Source organism: Haliaeetus leucocephalus, unplaced genomic scaffold, assembly GCF_000737465.1.
Source record: "Haliaeetus leucocephalus isolate CR32 unplaced genomic scaffold, Haliaeetus_leucocephalus-4.0 Scaffold395, whole genome shotgun sequence".
Lineage (NCBI taxonomy): Eukaryota > Metazoa > Chordata > Aves > Accipitriformes > Accipitridae > Haliaeetus > Haliaeetus leucocephalus.
Window position 1 is genome coordinate 4,030,079 of NW_010972831.1, and position 19,178 is coordinate 4,049,256.

Sequence of the window (19,178 nt, forward strand, 5' to 3'; positions counted from 1 at the left end):
GGAAGGGAGCTCTGACTCTGTGGGTCAATTCAGGGAAGGCTCTAAATAACACACAAATGTTCATTTTTGCATCTGAAAACTTGTCCCGTGTCAGTGGCAACTCTGAATAAATCTCAGAGCAGCATGTGAGCTGAGCTGTTACACAGGCCAGCTCAGCAGCGTCCTGCATTTTTAGTCTCAGCGTTTCATCAGACCTGATTCTTGCTGTTGAGATGTTGCCTTCCATTATTGGAACAGTCTCTGTTTCTCTGGGACTGGGAACGAATTCTGCTGTGTCCTGCTGGGGAAGGAAATGCAGACTGGCAGGCATAGGGGTGAGAGGGTATTGAATCAAAAACATTGTCTGCCTCAGTATACAGAAGGGTCTTTCTTCATGAATGCCCTGCATGCATGGCGACTGTCTCTCCTCTCTCCCAGGACATTGATGAAGCCCACTATGCCTATTCCTTTAAATACTTGAAGAATAAGCCTGTGAAGGAGCTGCGAGATGACCAGTTCCTGAAAATGAGCCTGGCGGAGGACGAAGCACTGCTCACTATAGATATCAGCATTGACATGAAAGGAGTGGAGGGGTGAGTCCTCACTGGCCGTGCCTTGGCAGAGTTTGTTCATCCAGTGCTGCCGTGCTGTTAGAGCTCCTCTGTAACCCAAACTGCTCCTGGAAGTCAAGGCCTTAAGTCCCTGCACCTTAAGTCAAGCAGCCTCTCAGGGTCTTGGTTTTTTTCTTCATCTTAGTGAAAACTTTAGCAGACATCTGTCTTATTCATTTGAAGGCAAACTCTGAAGCCTTTAGGATTTTTGTGAAAGATGATGCTTGTTTCCCAACCTCCCTCACTGCGTGGTCCTTGGTTCATTCCCTGCACGTCTGAGTAGCCACACTGTGCAATATGGATATGCTGGAGTGGCTGTGGGCTGCCCCGTGTTGCACCGATCAGGCCTGTCTGTGCTGCCAGCGTGGCATTCAGCTGCTATCTGTCTAGCAACGCCGCTTTTGCAGCTAAAGGAGTGTTTGATGGGAGGACTGGCTTTTGACTAAATTTTCCAGGCAGCTTCCTGAGTCTGAGGTGCTGCTATTGCATCCCTGTGCAGGAATCTGCCAGTGATGTCAAAGCAGGTGTTTGGAGCCGTTCTGTATCTCCTCCTCTCATTTCTTGCAGTTACGGTAGCGACCAGACATACTTTGAGGAAATCAAACAGTTCTATTATCGGGATGAGTTCAGCCACCAGGTGCAAGAGTGGAATCGGCAGCGTACGATGGCCATTGAGCGGTCCCTCAACCAGTTCCTCTACGTGCAGATGGCTAAAGAGTTGAAGAACAAGCTGTTGGTGGAGGCCAAGGAGTACGTCCTCAAGGTAAGATGGGGGACAGGTGGGTTTGAGTCAGAGCTGGGTTACAAATGCTAACAGTCCTGCAGCATGCTGGGGATAGCTGCTGACAGGCCGTACACAGGCTCTTGGGAAGGAGGAGGCAGCAGGCAGGGGTTTGAGTCTTTTTCTTTCCCAAGGATGGAGAGAAAAGCAAGTATCTCGGTGGGAGGGAAGATGGGCTCCATGGTACTGGAGACCTCGTCCCAGTCCTGGCAGAATATACTGTCTTGCTGCCTTGAGCATGACCTTCCTTCTGGAGAAGGGCTATGCCAAAGCACCTGCAGTGGATTTTCTCACTCCTCTCTCCCCTTCTCTGTTCTACCAGGCTTGCAGCCGGAAACTGTACAACTGGTTAAAAGTAGCTTCATACCGTCCTGATCAGCAAGTGGAGGAAGACGATGATTTCATGGATGAGAACCAAGGGAAGGGGATTCGGGTGCTAGGCATTGCATTTTCCTCAGCCAGGTAGGAGGAAAGGAATTGCCTCTGGATCCATGTACAGCTTTAGCAGTCCCCCATGTCTGAGCGATCTCTGTTTTGCAGGGACCATCCCGTGTTTTGCGCCCTTGTTAATGGAGAGGGTGAGGTTACAGACTTCCTCCGACTGCCACATTTCACAAAGAGAAGGAACGCCTGGCGTGAGGAAGAGAGGGAAAAGAAGGTAAACCTTGGTGCAGCTATTGTCGAGATGAATGTCTGCACATTGCTTTTGGCACCGTGCAATCCACTGCGGGCTGGAGAGGAATAGTCAGCCTGAAGGCAGCTCAGGCCTTGTCACTCTTGCGTGCAAGAATACTGCCTTTTTCCCACCCTATAACTATTCTGGCAGAACAGTTGCTTCCAGTTAGATTCCAATTCATCTCTTCTGCTCCTCTTACGGGGAGTGGCAGGGCCTTGCCATTCCTGAGTTCTGCTGGTTGGGGGTTTGTGAGTTTCAGTGGTTGCAGCTACAGAATTTTTCTCCCCTTTCCCTGATCACATTATAATAGCGAGAGGCTGTGGGACCTACTGGAGCTTGGGGCAGGCTTTTGACTTCCACTGCCTACTTGGACTGATTTCCTGTAACACCAGAGAGTGATGCCATCAGTCTTTCCACTGCAGAGCTTTCTTTCCTGTTTGTACTTACAGTGGTGAGGAGCTGCAAACCCAGCCTGTGGAAAAGATGTTTAGCCATGTTCATGTCATGGTGGCAGATCAGGGTGACAGTGGGGGAGGATTTGCCCTGTGAAATAGGAACCCAGGACTGGTAGCTAGCTCCGTACAGAAACCATCTAGCTTTTCTGACCTGTCTCACTTCTCTTTCCAGGCTCAGGATATTGAAACCTTGAAAAAATTTCTCCTGAACAAGAAGCCTCACGTGGTGACAATTGCAGGGGAGAACAGGTCAGTCTTTGTGTTCCTTCCACTTCCCAGTCTCTTTGCAGTCCTTTCCTCATGCCTGTCCACATTTCACTGTTTCTGTCTGTGATGTGAGGTAACCCGTTGAGGTTATCTCCCTAAGTGATTCCAGGACCCAGCTTTGCGCTCTCCCCTCAATCCCCTTGGCCATCTGTCCCTAGGGATGCTCAGATGCTGATGGAGGATGTAAAGAGAATTGTTCATGAGCTGGATCAAGGGCAGCAGCTGTCCTCTATCGGAGTGGAGCTGGTGGACAATGAACTGGCTATCCTCTACATGAACAGCAAGAAGTCTGAGGTGAACCTTCTGTTATTCCAGCTTAGTCTGTCACTCATTCATGCTGTGTCATCCTCCATTTGTTGTGCTGCCTTGCGTCATTGGCTGCCTCATGTGATCCATCTAGACAGTGACGTACTGATCTTTGGATCAAGGCAAAACATCTTATTTAGGCTTCCCTGAAGAGATCAGCACCAGCAGAGGTACAAAGTAGATATTGATGTAGTCTGAAATCAATCTTGCTCAGCTGAGTGAGTGAGGTTGTTTCACTCCTAGTTGCAGCAGAGCTCCTGGGAGCCTTTAACCTCAGCTCTCTTTGCCCCAAGCACCAAATGCTTCCCTTGTTCCAGTCCCTGTCTGATGTGTGTTTGCTGCTTGTGCTACAAAGTATGAAAACACCATCAGGCTTTTCCCTGATTCTCTGGCCTCTTGCAGAATGAGTTCCGGGATTACCCACCTTTGCTGCGTCAAGCCGTTTCCCTTGCTCGCCGTATTCAGGACCCCCTCATAGAGTTTGCCCAGGTCTGCAGCTCCGATGAGGATATTCTCTGCCTGAAACTCCACCCTCTGCAGGTAACTTTTCCGTGTGAGATCCTTGGCCAAGGAAGATCCTTCTCTGCAAGAGAAAGTGGCCTGGGACAGTTTGCTGTCAAAGAAAAGTATTCCAAATTGAACTGGTGCAAGTTCTGCCTGTTCTATGCCATATTCGGGCTATACAGCACCTTTTTTTGCCTCCTTTAGCTCACCTGCCTGCTGCCTTTAGGCTGCTCTCAGGGGTAACTCTGAGGTGCAGTACAGCTCCTGAGAGCCAGTGTGTTGGGTTTGGCTCAGCTTGCTTATGGCAAAGTGTTGTGCGCATCTCCGTGCGAGGCTAACGCCTCTCCTTTCTGTCAGGAGCACGTGGTGAAGGAGGAACTGCTGAATGCCCTCTACTGCGAATTCATAAACCGTGTGAATGAGGTGGGAGTGGATGTCAATCGGGCGATTGCTCACCCTCACAGCCAGGCTTTGCTGCAGTATGTGTGTGGCCTGGGACCACGCAAAGGCACTCATCTGCTAAAGGTAAGAAGGCTTCTGTCCCTGCCTACAAAAACTGTGCATCACCAATAATGTGTGAGTTGGCCTGATGGCAGTGCTGTCACGAGATGAGTCAGGGTCCCGTGTGCCAGATGCAGCTGACAGCTTCGTTGACGTGTGTTTTAGTATGTATTATCTCACTGCGCCTAACCCCAAAGATGTGCATGGACTTACGTCCTTGATAGACCCAAGCAACTCAGCAGATCTGTCAATCCTAGCTAGCTTCTGAACCCACAGGAACGGATGTGCTGTTACTGTATCAAGACGCCTCCATACTGTAGAAAACACAAGGCAAAAAGCCAATGCTTTTCCTGAGAGTTGGAGGCGTTCCATGTGGAGTCATCTCCTCTCATACAACATTGAGACACGGGCAGGGGGCAACAACTTATGAGTTGTGATGGGCTCAATTGTGTCAGATGCTTTGAACACTGCAGTGTCCAGTGTGAGTCCTCTGCTTTTCCTGGAGAACCCTTGTGTTTGAATACCAAGGCTTATACTATTACCTTTCTGCAGATCTTAAAACAAAACAACACACGTCTGGAGAACAGGACCCAGCTGGTTACGATGTGTCACATGGGACCCAAGGTGTTTATCAACTGTGCCGGCTTTATCAAAATTGACACAGCATCGCTGGGCGATAGGTGGGTATTGGGTTGCATTCAATGTTGTACAGGGCATGGAGTTAGCATGAGTGACAGGCTGAAGCAATCATATTCTGTGGAATCCATGTTCCCAGAAGTTTATGTGTGGCCCCTCTGATCACTGGCCAAGTTCAGGTATTGCTGGTTATTAATCTGAGTCTTAAGGGCAGCTAAATTCACACAGCGGTGCAAGCTGCAGAACATTAATTATATAGCTTGCTATGGCTTGAAAGACCCTTTGTGATCAAGAGGAACTAAACTGAAAACAGTTGTTCCCCAACATAGTCGTCGTGCGTGTCTGTCAGTAACCCCTGTGCACTTTTGCTTAGTTTCTGCCTAGTCCCACCATCAGTATTTTATTTTTCTAAAGTTTCAAACTTGAGGCATAACTTGGCAATTTAGCTTCCTCTTAAACTAGTAGCAATACTGGGAAGTTTGTAGACCACTAGGTTACTGGTAACTAAACAAGAGAGAGGTGTTTGGAAGACAGCGATACTAGTTTCTAAATCTCTGACTGCTTTGCACAGAAAGGTCACTTGTTGGAAACGTCCTTTCTCTAGGTTTGGCACAGTATGCTTTTTGCCTTTGAAAAGCATGTCTGAGAAAGGACACCCAGCTGAATCCTTACACTGAGTGATGCAACCCCACTAGGTCCCTGGTTCTTGCAGGATACAAGTCCCAGAGATGCAGGGGGCAAAGTGTAGACTCATCCAAAGAGCTAGATGCAGATGGCTGCACTGCCAGTTGGCAACACTTAATTTGTATGAGGAGAGAAACTGTAGAGAGCTGTGTGCTCATAGAGTAGCTATAGTACATAGAGTGATCAAATCTACCTAGCATCCAAAATGCCTGGCTGTATCTTTGCAGTGCAGGAGCTGCAGACTGGAATTTGTCACGTCTTGCCCTGGCTCCTGTTGATTTAGCACTGAAGAATTCACTGTGTCCTTTTTTAGAGTAGTTTGTTCCATGGAGGTCAACTGTGGCAAAGCAGCCACACAGCCAACAGTGTGCTTTATTACTGAGCTGGAGGAGGTGATTTTGAACCCTGCAGAGTCCTTATCTGAACATTGCTTTGGTTTTATTTCAGTACTGATTCCTACATCGAAGTCCTAGATGGGTCTAGGGTCCATCCTGAAACCTATGAATGGGCAAGAAAAATGGCAGTGGATGCCTTAGAATACGATGAGTCGGCAGAGGATGCTAATCCTGCAGGAGCTCTAGAGGAGATCTTAGAAAACCCTGAGCGTCTGAAAGACCTGGATCTTGATGCCTTTGCTGAAGAACTGGAAAGACAGGTGCACTGAGGGTTCCTGGTGCTGAAAAACAGAAGCTTTGCTGTCCAGCTCAGTTTCTTAAGTTTTATAGCTGGTGACCCTTATCCTTTTTAGGAGCTGAGCATTTAGCTGTTGCCGTTGTAAAATGTATGAACAGCCATGATGAGTATTCAGTGTCTGACAATGGCATGTAGTAAACGGTTACAGAATGTGCACTTGGGGCAGAGGGAGGAAGGAGGCAGGAGACAGCAATTAGACCGTTTAAGCCGTTCTCCCTGAAATTATCTAACTTTTTTCTGAATGTATTGGTACTTTTGACCTCTTCAACATCCTGTGACTGAGTTCTACAGTTTGATGGTACCCTGTACATTCCTCTCTTTTAAATTTGCTGTTTGATAAGTTCCTTGAGTTTTTTCATAACTTACACTGGATTCCCTACTCGCCTCCTTCCTGCTGCTCATGGCTTTATAACCTTTGAATACCACACAGGGCTACGGTGACAAGCATATCACTTTATATGACATTCGAGCTGAGCTAAGCTGCAGGTACAAGGACCTGAGAACCCCATACCGTTCTCCAAACACAGAAGAGGTCTTCAATATGCTGACCAAAGAAACTCCAGAGACTTTTTATATAGGTACATCCCCATTTACATCCCTGGTTTCTGTCATCCTAAGTTGACTTAGGATGTGTAAAGGTGGGGCAGAGGGGGATCTTGGTGAGCGTGATGTTGGGATGGTGCTACGGTTGCATGTACGTGAAGCAGCTTTTCAAGTACCTGGGTAGTATCCTAACATTTTCATGCACAACTACCTTAGGTCAAGGGAACTGCCCAGCCTGGCAGTTGGCTTTAAGTTTTTCATTCTTTCCTTCTCTCCCACCACACCACAGGTAAAATGATCATCTGCAATGTGACTGGGATAGCCCACAGGCGGCCACAAGGAGAAAGCTATGACCAGGCAATACGGAATGATGAAACTGGCCTTTGGCAGTGTCCTTTCTGTCAGCAGGATAACTTTCCAGAGCTCAGCGAGGTGGGGCTGCTTCTCCTAATGGGCCTGCCTTTGTCAGGAGTCTGCTGTCAGCAGGCTTGAGTGTTTTGTAGGTTCTTGGGAGACAAGGTATCACAGCCCAGATTGTGCCTGCAGTGCCCCAGGATCCCAAACTGAATGTGGCCTTTGGCTGCAAATATAATCTGTTCCACTTTTGACTAACTGCTTCAGTATCGATTTGACAGGTCCTTTATGACTACATTATGGATGTTAGTGAACAGGGCTAGGAGTGAAATGGACCTGGAGCTAAGCTGACCAGTTCTTTGCAAATACATAAAGCAGGCTTGTTTGTGGTCTAGGATTGTGTTTTATGCAGAGAAGCTGCCCGTGACACTGAGAACAGAAGGTTGTTCTACCACCTTCTCAATTAAGAACTTATCTGGACTCCCTGCTGCTTAATGCAGCTGTACTTTAGGTCTCTTCTAAACACTGCTGAATTCCAGCCTTGGTAATCCATGACTTTAAAACCCTATAGCGTTCATTAGAAACCAGCCCTAGCTGCAGGCTTGTGTTCAGGATCTAAAAATGTTCTGACCTTCCTGGTTACAAAGCCCCATAAGTTGAGCAGAACTGAAGTAGGAATACTGTGTTACTGGGTAGCATTCACTGAAGTCCTCTGTCCCCTGCCCTTCCACATGTTTCTGCTGGCAGCACCACTTTGCTGACACAGCTTTTAGACTGGTTTGAGTGTGAGCTGCCAGGGCTATTTTGTTTCCATGCTGAATGACTTTTACTTTTGCCTTGCTCAAGGTTTGGAACCACTTTGACAGCGGTTCCTGCCCAGGTCAGGCCATCGGAGTGAAGACACGTCTGGATAATGGTGTCGCTGGCTTCATCCCAACAAAATTTCTTAGTGACAAGGTAGTCAAGCGGCCAGAAGAAAGAGTGAAGGTATGAAAGCAGTGGATTTCCACATAACCAGCAAGAGCTGGAAGAGCATGGAGCCGATACCAAAGATTCAGAGTTTGGTTAATAACACTGTTACCTAATGACTTTTCAAACCTTATTTTTATTTAAGGACTTTAAATCAGCAGCGAGTTCAGGTTCTGGTTAGTGTTGTTCTCCCACAGTGCAAATCTCTCTTGGCAGCTGGTGGGAACCATGTTAATCAGTTAACATGTTGCACTACAGGAGGATTTATTATAGTCTGGCTAAAGTCTGGGTTTAGGAGACCAGAAGGCATTCTAATGCAGAGCTGCCCTTTGTTTCTGACTTTCTAAAGAGTTCATGGAACTGCTGTTAGATATGCAAAGGTCACTTTCCCTCTCTCATAGCTTTTTCTTCTGTCTTAGTTCATTTGTGGAGGTCATCAGTTACTGGTCTTGCTCAGGAGAGGGATTGGTGTTCCGAAAGAAACAGAATCGCATATTTTTATCACATGATAAAATAGAGGTTTAACATCTTTTCTGTCCTTTGGGGTTGCCCAGACAGCCCATGCAGGTGATTGATAATCCTGTAAGCTCAGAGGTTTCTTAGCATTTCTTTAAAGAGTCATTAACTTCAGCACGGTTAACTGGACTAAGACATTGCGGTTTTTGTGGTGGAATTTTCTGTTTCCCATTTTATTAGGGCAGTCCTTTGGGTGCCTTCCACTCTGTTTCTGAACAGACTTAACTGCTTTCTCGCACATCTTGAAGTCCAGTTTTGCTGCTCCCGTTGTTAAAGATAAGTAAAATAGCAAACTTAATTGTCCTCAGCCTCCAGACATGCAGTTTTCTGTGTGTTATGGGGCATAGGTAGTAGACATGCTGGACAACTGCCTGTTTTCCTTTAATCCCTTTTGATTCTAGTCAACTTGGGGATCAGTTGTTTTTTGTTTCGTATGGAATGATCCCTTTTAAAGGTTGTATCAGTCTGAAGTAGGTGAGGTAATTTGTACCTCCTTATTGTCAGCGTGACCCCACACAGATTGCTCTGTAGCGCAGGGAGGTTGGCGTATCAGCCAAACCCACTGATCAGCTTTTCCTGCCCCTTTCTTGTAGGTGGGAATGACTGTTCACTGCAGGATTATGAAGATTGACATTGAGAAGTTCAGCGCAGACCTGACCTGCAGGACCTCAGACCTGATGGATAAGAACAATGAGTGGAAACTGCCTAAAGACACCTACTACGACTTTGACTCTGAGGCAGCAGATCACAAACAGGAAGAAGACCTGAAAAGAAAGCAGCAGCGGACAAGTGAGTCTCTAATTTTTCTCTCCCTTGTAATGCCAGCCTTCCCAGGGCGCTTCAGGAGAATAAGCCCAATTAGACATATAATTCCAATAAAGCAGTTCCTCTTGGAAGCCTAAACACTCCACTTTGTCCCCTAGCGTACATCAAGAGAGTGATTGCTCACCCATCATTCCACAACATTAGCTTCAAGCAAGCAGAGAAGATGATGGAGACTATGGACCAAGGGGATGTGATTATTCGGCCAAGTAGCAAAGGGGAGAACCACCTGACTGTCACCTGGAAGGTGAACGATGGGATTTACCAGCATGTGGATGTCCGAGAAGAGGGCAAGGAGAATGCCTTTAGCCTGGGCTCCACGCTTTGGATTAACACAGAGGTAAGAGCCCTGCAGAGCATGCCTGGGAAGGAGTTGGTGGGGAAGCAGAAGCACCTGTTTGGCAGGGACAGGCTGGCACATCCTTTCTGTCCTTGCAGCTGCTTTCAGACTGTTGGAGAGTTACTTCCGTTGCAGTTCTCCAGATTCTTGGACAATACTCGGCGCTCCATTTTTATTTTTTTCCCCTCAAAGCATCCAGCCTTGCTGTGCAGACTGTATGGCTGAGAGCTGTATACTAGAATAAGAGTTCCTCATCGTGCACCCTAAATACCTCTTTAAATGTGTTTTGTTCAAAGGAATTTGAAGACCTGGATGAAATTGTTGCACGCTATGTCCAGCCAATGGCTTCTTTTGCCAGAGACCTGTTGAATCACAAATACTATCAGGACTGCAACGGTGGAGACAAGAAGGTAAGCCTGTCCTGAGATGTGGTAGCTTCTGTAGGAGATGTAGGAGCATTATATAAATTTCTTTGCCGCAGGACAGGTCTTAAACTCTTTCTGTCTGGCCTGAGCTGCTGCTGGAGTGAGCTCTCTGATCTTCTTGTATCTTGAGGCTTGGCAGTCACTTTCCAGCTGTAGGTCTCGCGGGGATTTTGTCTGGGAGCAGTGGAGTTAGGAGACAAATGGGAGTATTGTGTGCTAGAGCGGTGTGCCAGAGCAGCAAAGGGTTGCCCTTTCAGCAAATATCACTGAAAGGAGAGTAACTGGCTTTTTGTGATCTGGTGACATTTGTGCACCAACCCTGTGCAGAAATGGTGCAGTTGGTGGTCCTTGTTGGATTGCTAACATCAGGGCTTGGGGGGGGAAAAGGGCTAACCACAACATGGAGGGAGATAGCCATAGGCTCTGCGTGTTGCTGAAAATGTAGGCTCTCCTTGAGCATTTCTCTTCTTTCTCTCTCTAATTAGAAGCTGGAAGAGCTGCTGATAAAGACCAAGAAAGAGAAGCCAACATTTATTCCCTACTTTATCAGTGCCTGTAAAGATCTACCTGGCAAATTCCTCTTGGGATATCAGCCTCGAGGCAAACCAAGGTAAGTGAGAGGGAAGCCCAGCATCTGCAGCTGAGTACTGCCAGTACCACACCTCAGCTTATTGCTGCTAGTTTTGATTCTAGCTCTGTCAGTATCCCCATAAGTCATCCCTCCCTTTACCCAGGGTTTGGCCTCGTGACAGTAGAGGACCCATGTCTAGCAGTAAATCTCACTCAGGAGACTCCTGTGTTTCTAACTAGCTGGCTGCTACAAGCAGTACTGCCCTGTGCTGGGGATGTCACAGGAGTATAGGCAATGATTGATAGATTTTGCATGGAAAGGCATGGTATTTTGGAGCAATTGTTTGAAAATAAAATGAAAGTGTCTTGGGTAGGTCTATCTGTTCATTATCAGTACGGCCATTGCCAGAGTTTGTAGGCCATGCCTGTTCTGACTGTGACCTGTTACTGTGAGGGTGCTGTACAGCGGCAGGTATGGCTCTGAAGCAGCCTGTGATCTCTTGTGCTTTCCTGCATTCACTGCTTCTCACAGGATAGAGTATGTGACAGTGACGCCAGAAGGATTCCGCTACCGGGGCCAGGTCTTCCCTACTGTGAATGGACTCTTCCGATGGTTTAAGGATCATTATCAGGACCCTGTTCCAGGTGAGCACCGCAAAACCTGAGTGCCTCAGCTGTTTGTTTCCTGGGTGTCACACAATAGGGACAGTTATTAAAGGACAATGTCATGTTCTTTGTCCCTGAAATGTGTCCTAGGATTTTCTATATGTAGGAAGTTTCAAAGCAACACTCAAGTGTTTGGCTTCCATGGACCTACTGAGAGCTCTCCTGAGAGTTAATCTTTCAGCCAAGCAGGCCATGCAGCAAAGGCTGGGCTTGTCCCTTTCCTCTCCCTTAGCCTACCCCACCATACAAGCCTGCACACACCATTCCGTGGTAACATAGCATCTTGCCAGTACAAGTGTTGCCTGCATTTTTTCAAATCCTGAGTTTCAGGTCAATAACTGCTCTTCTAGGAGAACTAATCTATCTCTCTTGGTTTGTGTGTTATACAGGTATTACCCCCAGCAGTAGCAGTCGGACCAGGACTCCAGCCTCCATTAATGCTACTCCAGCTAACATTAACCTGGCAGGTCAGTGCAGGCCTTTGCTGGTTGGAATTGGGATGAAAGCTCCTTCTCCAGGCTCCACTTTGTCTAACGTGATGGGTCTTCCTTGCAGACCTGACCCGTGCAGTGAACGCTCTACCGCAGAACATGACTTCCCAGATGTTCAGTGCCATCGCTGCTGTGACAGGACAGGGACAGAACCCAAATGCCACCCCTGCTCAGTGGGCATCCAGTCAGTACGGCTATGGAGGCAGCGGAGGCGGCGGCAGCGCTTACCATGTAGGTGTCACTTAAGTTTCTGACAGGAGGTGCTGCGTGGCTTTTCCTTGCTGCTAGAAACCATCCCATGGGGGCTTTAAGTAACCCTAAGGAGTTACTCATTGCCTGGGACCATCCAGTCCTAGTTGTGTACCCATGGTGCTGCACAGGGGAGCCTGGCTGGATTCTTGGACTGTGTTTCTTCTTGCCTCCTGTGGCTGAGGAAATGGGGCATGTAATACAGCCCTGCTCTGGGGAGAGTTGAAGCAAGTAGCAAATTGGTCTGGCCCCCAAGGAATGTGGCAGGGTGGAGAGGCGGGATCCAGCGGTGAGGGCACACAGCCTTCTGATTGTGCCCCTGAATTGGCAACGTGAGCTGCCAGTGGAAGAGATTAGCTGTGAAACTATGCGCTGAGTTTGCAGGGCTTTTCAGCTCAGCGTGCTAATCTCTGAGCTGCACCAGCAGGCGAACACCTCAGCCTGACCGAACACCCAGAGGCTTTGCAGGGAATAAGATGGAATTGGACAGTTTTGGCTCACACTGAAGCCTTTCCTCGTGTGCTGGTGCCTATCTCTTCCCAGTCCGCACTGCCAGTTCACCAGCTGACACGGAGGCTAAATCTAGCTGCAGAGGGACTGAGGTGCCTGGATACAAAAACCACACCCAGCTGTTAGAAAGACCTAATGAAGAGGTGCTGCAAGACAAGGCTTGCAGGGAGGAGTGATCCTCTTTTAGACCACCTTGGGAGGCTTTCACAGAGTTTGGCACAGTAAATGCTGAGCTGGGGATAGGCAGGGACTGTGGATAACCCAATGTATTAATCATCAAGACAATCTGAAGGAAAAGGGAGGTGAACACTTGGAGGCAAAGAGTCTAAGCGCTGCACTGGACAAATAGTGAGCCAGCCAGCTTTGGATGGGGGAAGAAGCCATCTCGGGAGCTGCTGTGCCTTCTCTGCAGCCCACAGGGGAGGAATTCATCTGTTCTTCATGCCTGCTGCAGGACGTCATTTCTGCTAGCTTGCCCGAAGTGTCTCTTGTGCCTGTCTTTTGCAGCCCTTACCTTTGCTTGGCTTAAGCATCTCCCCTGGTACCCTGTGTGGGGTGAACAAGGAAGGCAGGCTGTGGTGGCCCTGCTGACCCACGTTGGGTGGGCGATCAGGGCCTCTCAGGGAAACAAATGTCCTGTGCTCAGCAGGGTGTTGCTCCTTCTGCCCTGCAGCCCCCCATTCCCTGGGCAATGGTCACTGCAAACACCTCCTTGCCCACATGAGGGGCTCCAGCAGGGCTGGGACTGTGCAGCAAAGACATGCACCAGCCTCCTGGGCGAGTAGGGCAATGCAGAGCACACCAGAACTCTTCCCCACAGCCTAGCAGGGTTTGTCCTCTGTCCCCTAACAGTATCTGCTCTCTGCAGGTCTTCACGACTCCAGCACAGCAACCGGTGGCCACCCCTCTGATGACCCCCAGTTACTCCTACACTACCCCCAGCCAGCCAATTACAACGCCCCAATACCAGCTCCAGGCCAACACCACACCCCAGTCCACCCAGTCCCAGACACAGTCGCAGCCATCGTCCAGCTCCAGGCAGAGGCAGCAGCCAAAGTGAGTGTCTCTGGTGCTGGGTACATGGATCCATCTGTGTCCCGTCTTGATTGCTTTTGTTGATTTTTGTGGAACCAGCATGGTGGGGTTACCTTGCACCTTCCTGCATGGGACCCTTGTGGAGGGAGGGCAGGGAAGCTCTCCCGCTAGCATGTCTCACTTTCCGCCTGTGTTGTTTCAGGACCAACAGTCACGCTGCGATCGACTGGGGAAAGATGGCCGAGCAGTGGCTCCAGGAGAAGGAGGCCGAAAGGAGGAAACAGAAGCAGAGGTTGACTCCTCGCCCATCTCCCAGCCCCATGATCGAAAGCACGCCCATGTCCATCGCTGGGGACGCCACGCCGCTGCTGGATGAGATGGATCGATAGGCTGTGCTGGACCTGACCCGTAACCTCCGTACCCTTCTCTAGGAAGGGGAAGGGAGAGTGAACAGTTGAAAACAACTTCCCTTCCCTTAGCCACATTAACTCCTGTTTTATACGTCGTGAGATGGTGGGAAATGACTCTTGGTGACATGCACCTGAGCAAATGAATAGACTTGGCACGGCTGGTCTAAACACATATACTATATATATAAATATATCATAGGAAGGGAAGCTGCAGCGGCCTCCGTGTTCCAGGCCCTGGTTCACCACTTTGGAAGCTCGGCAAAGTAATTATGAGGTCAAACGAGTCTGTCCTTGTACATGTACAGCAGTCTGCTTTCACCGCAAAGACTAGGAAGCAAACGTAGCTGAAAGTGCAGACCATTGGCCTGGAGTGAGCCTGTTTCATTTGGATTCTCCCAAACCCTGACTGTCACCTCTTCTTGTCCTGGGAGCACAAAGTCATGGGGGTTGTGACAAGCAAACCGGAGTTCTCAAAAAGCTTCTGTTGTTGTTTGCTCCATGTTTTCATGCGTAACAGGCTCTGCGGAGTCTGTGCCAACCCCCAGCTGTGTTCGTAGGGGTCTAGCACAGCAGCTCCGGGGCTTGGGGTCTTGCTGGAGAGGAACGCAGCTGTCGTACCAAAGGCTTGCTCTCTCCTCTGGCTTATTTTGGAACAATATTTATTTAGTTTTGATTATTATTTTTTTTAATCAGACTGCGAAGCAAAACGCCAGCCAACGGCAGCTTTCCTGAGCGCAGGACAGACGTGGGCTAAAATGCTGCAAGAGCAGCCGCTCCTATGGTGGAGAACGCAAAGCAGCTGGGAGTGCATGGCATCCTCCTCCGTATCCGCTTAACCCTGCCCAGTTGTAACCAAGAGGGGTGAATAAATAGTTTCTACTGAACGCTAGTTGAGAGGTTTTCTGCCTGCACCCTGTGCTGCCTGCCTGCCCTCTCCTCTTAGCAGTGGATTTGCTTAGAAGCAGAGTTCAGTGGTGAAAGTCGATGCTCCTTCTTCCTTTGTTGCTTGGAGTTGCCCTCTGTGTGCTGAAACTTTCACAGAGAAGCTGATTTCTGTTGAGCTGATAATAATGTTTTGTTCTGAATGCGTTGTATAGAGACATCACACTGACATCCGGGGCACCGCTCGGAGGCCCACGTCTCTCTGGCTGGGAGAAGTACTGGGGGGCCAGGGAGGAGGGCAGGTAGCGCAGATAGCTTCGGTCATGTCAGAAACAGCCCACTGCAGTGTTGCAAAGCGACTGCCAGCACTGAGAGCCATTTCTGAACTGGAAAGTTCCTGCTGCACACACTTTCCTCTCTCCTGCTTTGTTAGCAGGGATTTTCTATGGAAGCAGAGTCTTTGTTCCTTCCAAGTGCTCCTGGTTAGCCTCCTCTCGCTAGGAAATGAGCAAGAACAGCAGATCTTAAGAAACAAAGGTCTTCTTTGCATGTAAATGCTCCTGAAGAATGGCAGCAACCCGGGAGACAAAGCAAAGCTGTTTCCACAGAGAAATGCAGGTCCTGGCTTCCTTGCCATCTCCTCAGCAGTATTGGGGGGCTGACAGTCGTGTTCCTCCCCTGCAACTGCGCAGGCCAGGCTGGAGGACCATGCGCCGGGGCCCATGGCTGCTGTAGGTTGCAGGTGTACTAACCTTACACTATTTTTTTATTTTATCAAAATCTGTATGACAGGAATTTGACTGGGAGCAGCTCCTTACCAGGGATGTGTCGGACCTGTACAGGGAGGGGCTAGTTGTGTGTTGTCAGCTCTCCTTTTTGGCCGTCTTTGTTTTTAGTTTTCCCTTACCGTCAATAAAAATTCTACTTTTGGGAAACTGCCTGCATGCCACATGTCTGTGCTTCCTGCTATGACGCTGTGGTCGCCGCAAGGACTTTGCGCCCATTAGCAGTGCTCGAGAGTGTGCGATGCCTCGCTACAACCTTGGTATTTCCCCCTGGGCTCTTGTGGTCCGCTTATTTCTTATTTTGGGGACTTGGGATTGCACCACATGATCCTCCGGGAACAGTAGGGGTTGCATGGGGCATCTCTGCTCTCCGGGCCTCGGTGCTGCCTGATCTCCCAAGTCTGTGTCGTGGCAAAACAGGAGACAGCACTCAGCTCCCGTTGCTCCAGCTTTTTCCAATTCTGGAATTTGGTGCTGGTGCAGGAAGGTCTTTCTACCGGCCTCACCGGGTAGGAGAGGGGCCACTGTGTCCAGCTGCATTTCTCACTCGGAAGCCCATTCCTGGAGTTGGTGGCAATGCCTTATCTCTGGGCTCTGCCCTCAAAGTCTTCACTATAGGAGCCCAGTTATGGGCAAAGGGAACAAGTCGGGCTGTGATCACCATCTGCCAGGCAGGGACACAGGCAGCTTGCCCTGCCCCTGCCTCTCCCCAGGGCAGCATCTGCTTTTGTCCCAGGGCTGGAAAAGCTTCTATTGTCCCACTCCAAAGAGCTCTTGTATGGCATTTGAGGAGCCTCTGGGGAGGGATGAGGCCCCAGTTCCTCCTAGCGCAACCATCACTGCCATTGCTGGGGGCTGGAGAAGGAGTCAGTGGTGGCGTGGGAGCACTGGGAAAAGGCAGCGGGTTAAGCAGAGGAGAGAGCTGGGGTGGTGTGATTCATTAACTGGTCCTCCAGAGAAATACAACCCTGGGGAGCTGGAGCTCAACCCCTCTGCAGCAGGGGAGATAAAATCAGGGCTCTGCCCTGTGCCAGCATGGGGACAGGACCTATGTCCCCAGCCAGAGCAGCAACTCGCAGTCCCCAATGCCCAGGAAGATGACATGAGCTGGTGGGAGCGGTGAGGAACAGCTCAAACCCACTCGCTACCCACCCGGCTCCGGGTGCTTCCCCTCCCACAGCCCCGCAAGCAGGACCAGCCCCGGGATCGCCCCTGGATCCCACGGTGTGATCCTTTCTCCCCCATGAAGATGGGGCCGAGGCTGCACCATCTGCTCGAGTGACCAACTTTATTACACAGCCAAGACCTGCAAGGGGGGAGTCAGGGCCCCAGCTCTCATGCAGGCTCTGCCTCAGCTTTGCTTTTCAGCCTCTTCTTTCTGTTTCTCTCCTTCCTCCTCTTCTTCCCGCTGGTGGTGGGGACCGAGGATGGGGTGGCCAGCGCTGGGTCCCTGCCCAAGCCCTCCCAGGCCGGGGCATCGCTCAGGATGGCATTGGCCGCTTCCCCCAAGTCTGGCAGCGGGGCCCAGGGGTCCTGCCCCACAGTGGGATGAGCGGGGGCAGCGGCTGCAGGATGGCTCGGCTCCCTGTTTTTGGAAAGGCCTTTCTTTTTCAGACCTTTTCCCTTCTTTTTATCTTTCTTCTTCCCCTTCCTCTCTTTCTTGGCTGCTTTGGGGCGGGACAGCGGGCGGGCGGGCGCGTGATGCTCCACAGGGACAGCTCCTCCACCCGCGCTGCTCCACGGGGGGCTCAGAGGGACCCCCCGAGGCCTCGCTGCCCGGTCGATCAGCTCCCCGCCGAACTCATACAGCACCGGCTCCTTGGGCACCGCGATGGCCACCGTGTTGTACGCCTTGCACCTGCAGAGAGCGGGGTGAGGCGAGCCCCGGCGGGGCCGGGGAGGGGTGCCGGTCCCCGTGGTGGGGAGCACTCACCAGACGTAGAGGTAGGGCTCCACGCACTCCTCCTTGTAGGCGAACTCGAAGCAGGGCACCTGGATGACGTTGAAGAAGGCCTGGCCCACCACCCGCGAGGCTGTGTCGTTCACCTGCCGCAGGCACTCCTTCAACCTGCCGTGGGGCAGAGCTGGGGTGAGGAGGAGCCGGGGGGGGCTGCCAGAGGGGCTGGGACCCCCCTCCCAGGATGTAGGGATGCTGCGGGGCACGGTCGGGTGCTGGGACGCTCACCTGCGGTCACAGTCGCAGTGGCTGATGGTGTGCCAGCGCAGGTTGCGGTACCCATAGCGGGCGGTGAAGGGGTGGATGACGTGCTGGCAGTGGTCATGGTCCCGGCAGCACCGGTCCGTGTCCCGGTGTTCCCCTGGAGGGAAGGCGCGGGGTGCAGGCAGGGCTGGGGGGGCCTGCACGCGTGGGCTGGGGCTAGATGGGGCTGGGATCGGGGCTGCACTGGGCTAAGATTGGGATCAGAGTTGGATCGGACTGAGACAGGACTGGGATCAGGCTGGGATGGGTAGGGGCTGGGACTGGACCGGCACTTGGATGGGGACAAGGCTTGCCCTGGGATGGGGACTGGGCCTGCACCAGCACCACGGTGGGGATGAGACTGGGACTAGGCTGGGATCAGGATGGGGACCAGGACTGGACCAGGACCAAGAGAGGGACTAGGCTGGGATCAACACAGGGACTGGGAGTGGACCAGGTTGGACCAGCAGTGGGATGGAGACCAGAATGGGAGCAGGATGGACCAGGGATCAGGCTGGGGACAGACGGTGGATCAGAACTGGACCAGCACCATGATGGGAACAATGACGGGACCAGTGTGGGGACCAGGATGGGTCAGCTCTGTGATGGGGAGTGGACAGAGGCGAACTGGGACTGGACTGGCACTGGGGTGGACTGAACTGGGACAGACAGGGACTGAACTAGCATGGGGATGGGATGGGAAGGGAAGGGAAGGGAAGGGAAGGGAAGAGATGGAATGGGAAGGGAAGGGAATGGGAAGGGAAGAGATGGAATGGGAAGGGAAGGGAAAGGGAAGGGAAGGGATGGAATGGGAAGAGAAGGGAAGGGAAGAGATGGAATGGGAAGGGAAGGGAGGGAAGGGGAAGGGAAGGGAAGGAAAGGGAAGGGAAGGGAAGGGAAAGGTAGCAGCGGCCCCGCCGCCCTTACCCAGCTGCTCGTAAGCATCAGCGTTGCTGCCCGCGCCGCACCACAGCGTCCCGGGGTAGGTGAGCCCTCGGCGGGCGCGGGACCGTCCCGGCGGGGCCGCTCCGGGGCCGGCTGCCAGGAGGAGGAGGAGGAGGAGGCGGCAGAGCAGCCCCGGGACTCCCATGGCACCGCCGGTCACCGCGGGGCTACCACGGCACGGAGGGGCCCGGCGAGCCGGGCTGCCGTGAGCGGCTGCCCGGAGGGGTTACCGCTCCCGGTGGGGCCGGGCCCCGTTGCTGTGGCAGCCGGTGGGGTGATGTGCCGGGGGCCGGTAACGAGGCGGCCCCGAGGCTCCCGCCCCGTGACGTCCCGGCCCCCCGCACGGCCCCCGGCCCCGGAGCGGCCCCCGACG

At 51.4% G+C, this 19,178-nt stretch overlaps 2 protein-coding genes across 3 annotated transcripts in view; one reads left to right on the forward strand and one right to left on the reverse strand.

The window, feature by feature from the left end:
- The window catches only part of SUPT6H (suppressor of Ty 6 homolog (S. cerevisiae)), a 30,619-nt gene extending 14,861 nt beyond the window's left edge, over positions 1 to 15,758 (forward strand). For both annotated transcript variants that reach the window (XM_010573639.1, XM_010573642.1), the window contains 22 exons: positions 418 to 572; positions 1,158 to 1,353; positions 1,694 to 1,833; positions 1,912 to 2,029; positions 2,675 to 2,751; positions 2,928 to 3,063; positions 3,478 to 3,615; positions 3,937 to 4,104; positions 4,633 to 4,760; positions 5,848 to 6,055; positions 6,524 to 6,671; positions 6,926 to 7,068; positions 7,837 to 7,977; positions 9,069 to 9,264; positions 9,399 to 9,637; positions 9,934 to 10,047; positions 10,548 to 10,672; positions 11,165 to 11,277; positions 11,688 to 11,765; positions 11,854 to 12,020; positions 13,417 to 13,604; positions 13,786 to 15,758. In XM_010573639.1, the coding sequence (XP_010571941.1) occupies positions 418 to 572; positions 1,158 to 1,353; positions 1,694 to 1,833; positions 1,912 to 2,029; positions 2,675 to 2,751; positions 2,928 to 3,063; positions 3,478 to 3,615; positions 3,937 to 4,104; positions 4,633 to 4,760; positions 5,848 to 6,055; positions 6,524 to 6,671; positions 6,926 to 7,068; positions 7,837 to 7,977; positions 9,069 to 9,264; positions 9,399 to 9,637; positions 9,934 to 10,047; positions 10,548 to 10,672; positions 11,165 to 11,277; positions 11,688 to 11,765; positions 11,854 to 12,020; positions 13,417 to 13,604; positions 13,786 to 13,972 (3,303 nt within the window). In that variant the 3' untranslated portion in view covers positions 13,973 to 15,758. The remainder of the gene's footprint in view (positions 1 to 417; positions 573 to 1,157; positions 1,354 to 1,693; positions 1,834 to 1,911; positions 2,030 to 2,674; positions 2,752 to 2,927; positions 3,064 to 3,477; positions 3,616 to 3,936; positions 4,105 to 4,632; positions 4,761 to 5,847; positions 6,056 to 6,523; positions 6,672 to 6,925; positions 7,069 to 7,836; positions 7,978 to 9,068; positions 9,265 to 9,398; positions 9,638 to 9,933; positions 10,048 to 10,547; positions 10,673 to 11,164; positions 11,278 to 11,687; positions 11,766 to 11,853; positions 12,021 to 13,416; positions 13,605 to 13,785) is intronic.
- A 950-nt stretch (positions 15,759 to 16,708) lies between these two features.
- On the reverse strand, positions 16,709 to 18,953 carry PROCA1 (protein interacting with cyclin A1). Its single transcript, XM_010573933.1, has 5 exons — positions 18,788 to 18,953; positions 17,846 to 17,978; positions 17,594 to 17,728; positions 17,388 to 17,518; positions 16,709 to 16,767 (listed from the first exon to the last, which is right to left on the reverse strand). The coding sequence occupies exons 1-5, from the start codon at positions 18,948 to 18,950 to the stop codon at positions 16,709 to 16,711; spliced, it is 621 nt and encodes a 206-aa protein (XP_010572235.1). The 5' UTR covers positions 18,951 to 18,953.
- Between the last annotated feature and the right edge of the window lie 225 nt (positions 18,954 to 19,178).

What these genes read in the sequence shown, in the direction of transcription:
- PROCA1 (XM_010573933.1), bottom strand. Translation starts at nt 18,950, where the DNA reads ATGGGAGTCCCGGGGCTGCTCTGCCGCCTCCTCCTCCTCCTCCTCCTG. An exon ending in CACTGCGACTGTGACCGCAG is followed by an intron (nt 17,729 to 17,845) that starts GTGAGCGTCCCA and finishes GCCCCACGGCAG; the next exon opens with GTTGAAGGAGTGCCTGCGGC. An exon ending in CCCCCCGTGGAGCAGCGCGG is followed by an intron (nt 16,768 to 17,387) that starts GTGGAGGAGCTG and finishes CGCTCCCACCAG; the next exon opens with CTCATGTCATCTTCCTGGGC.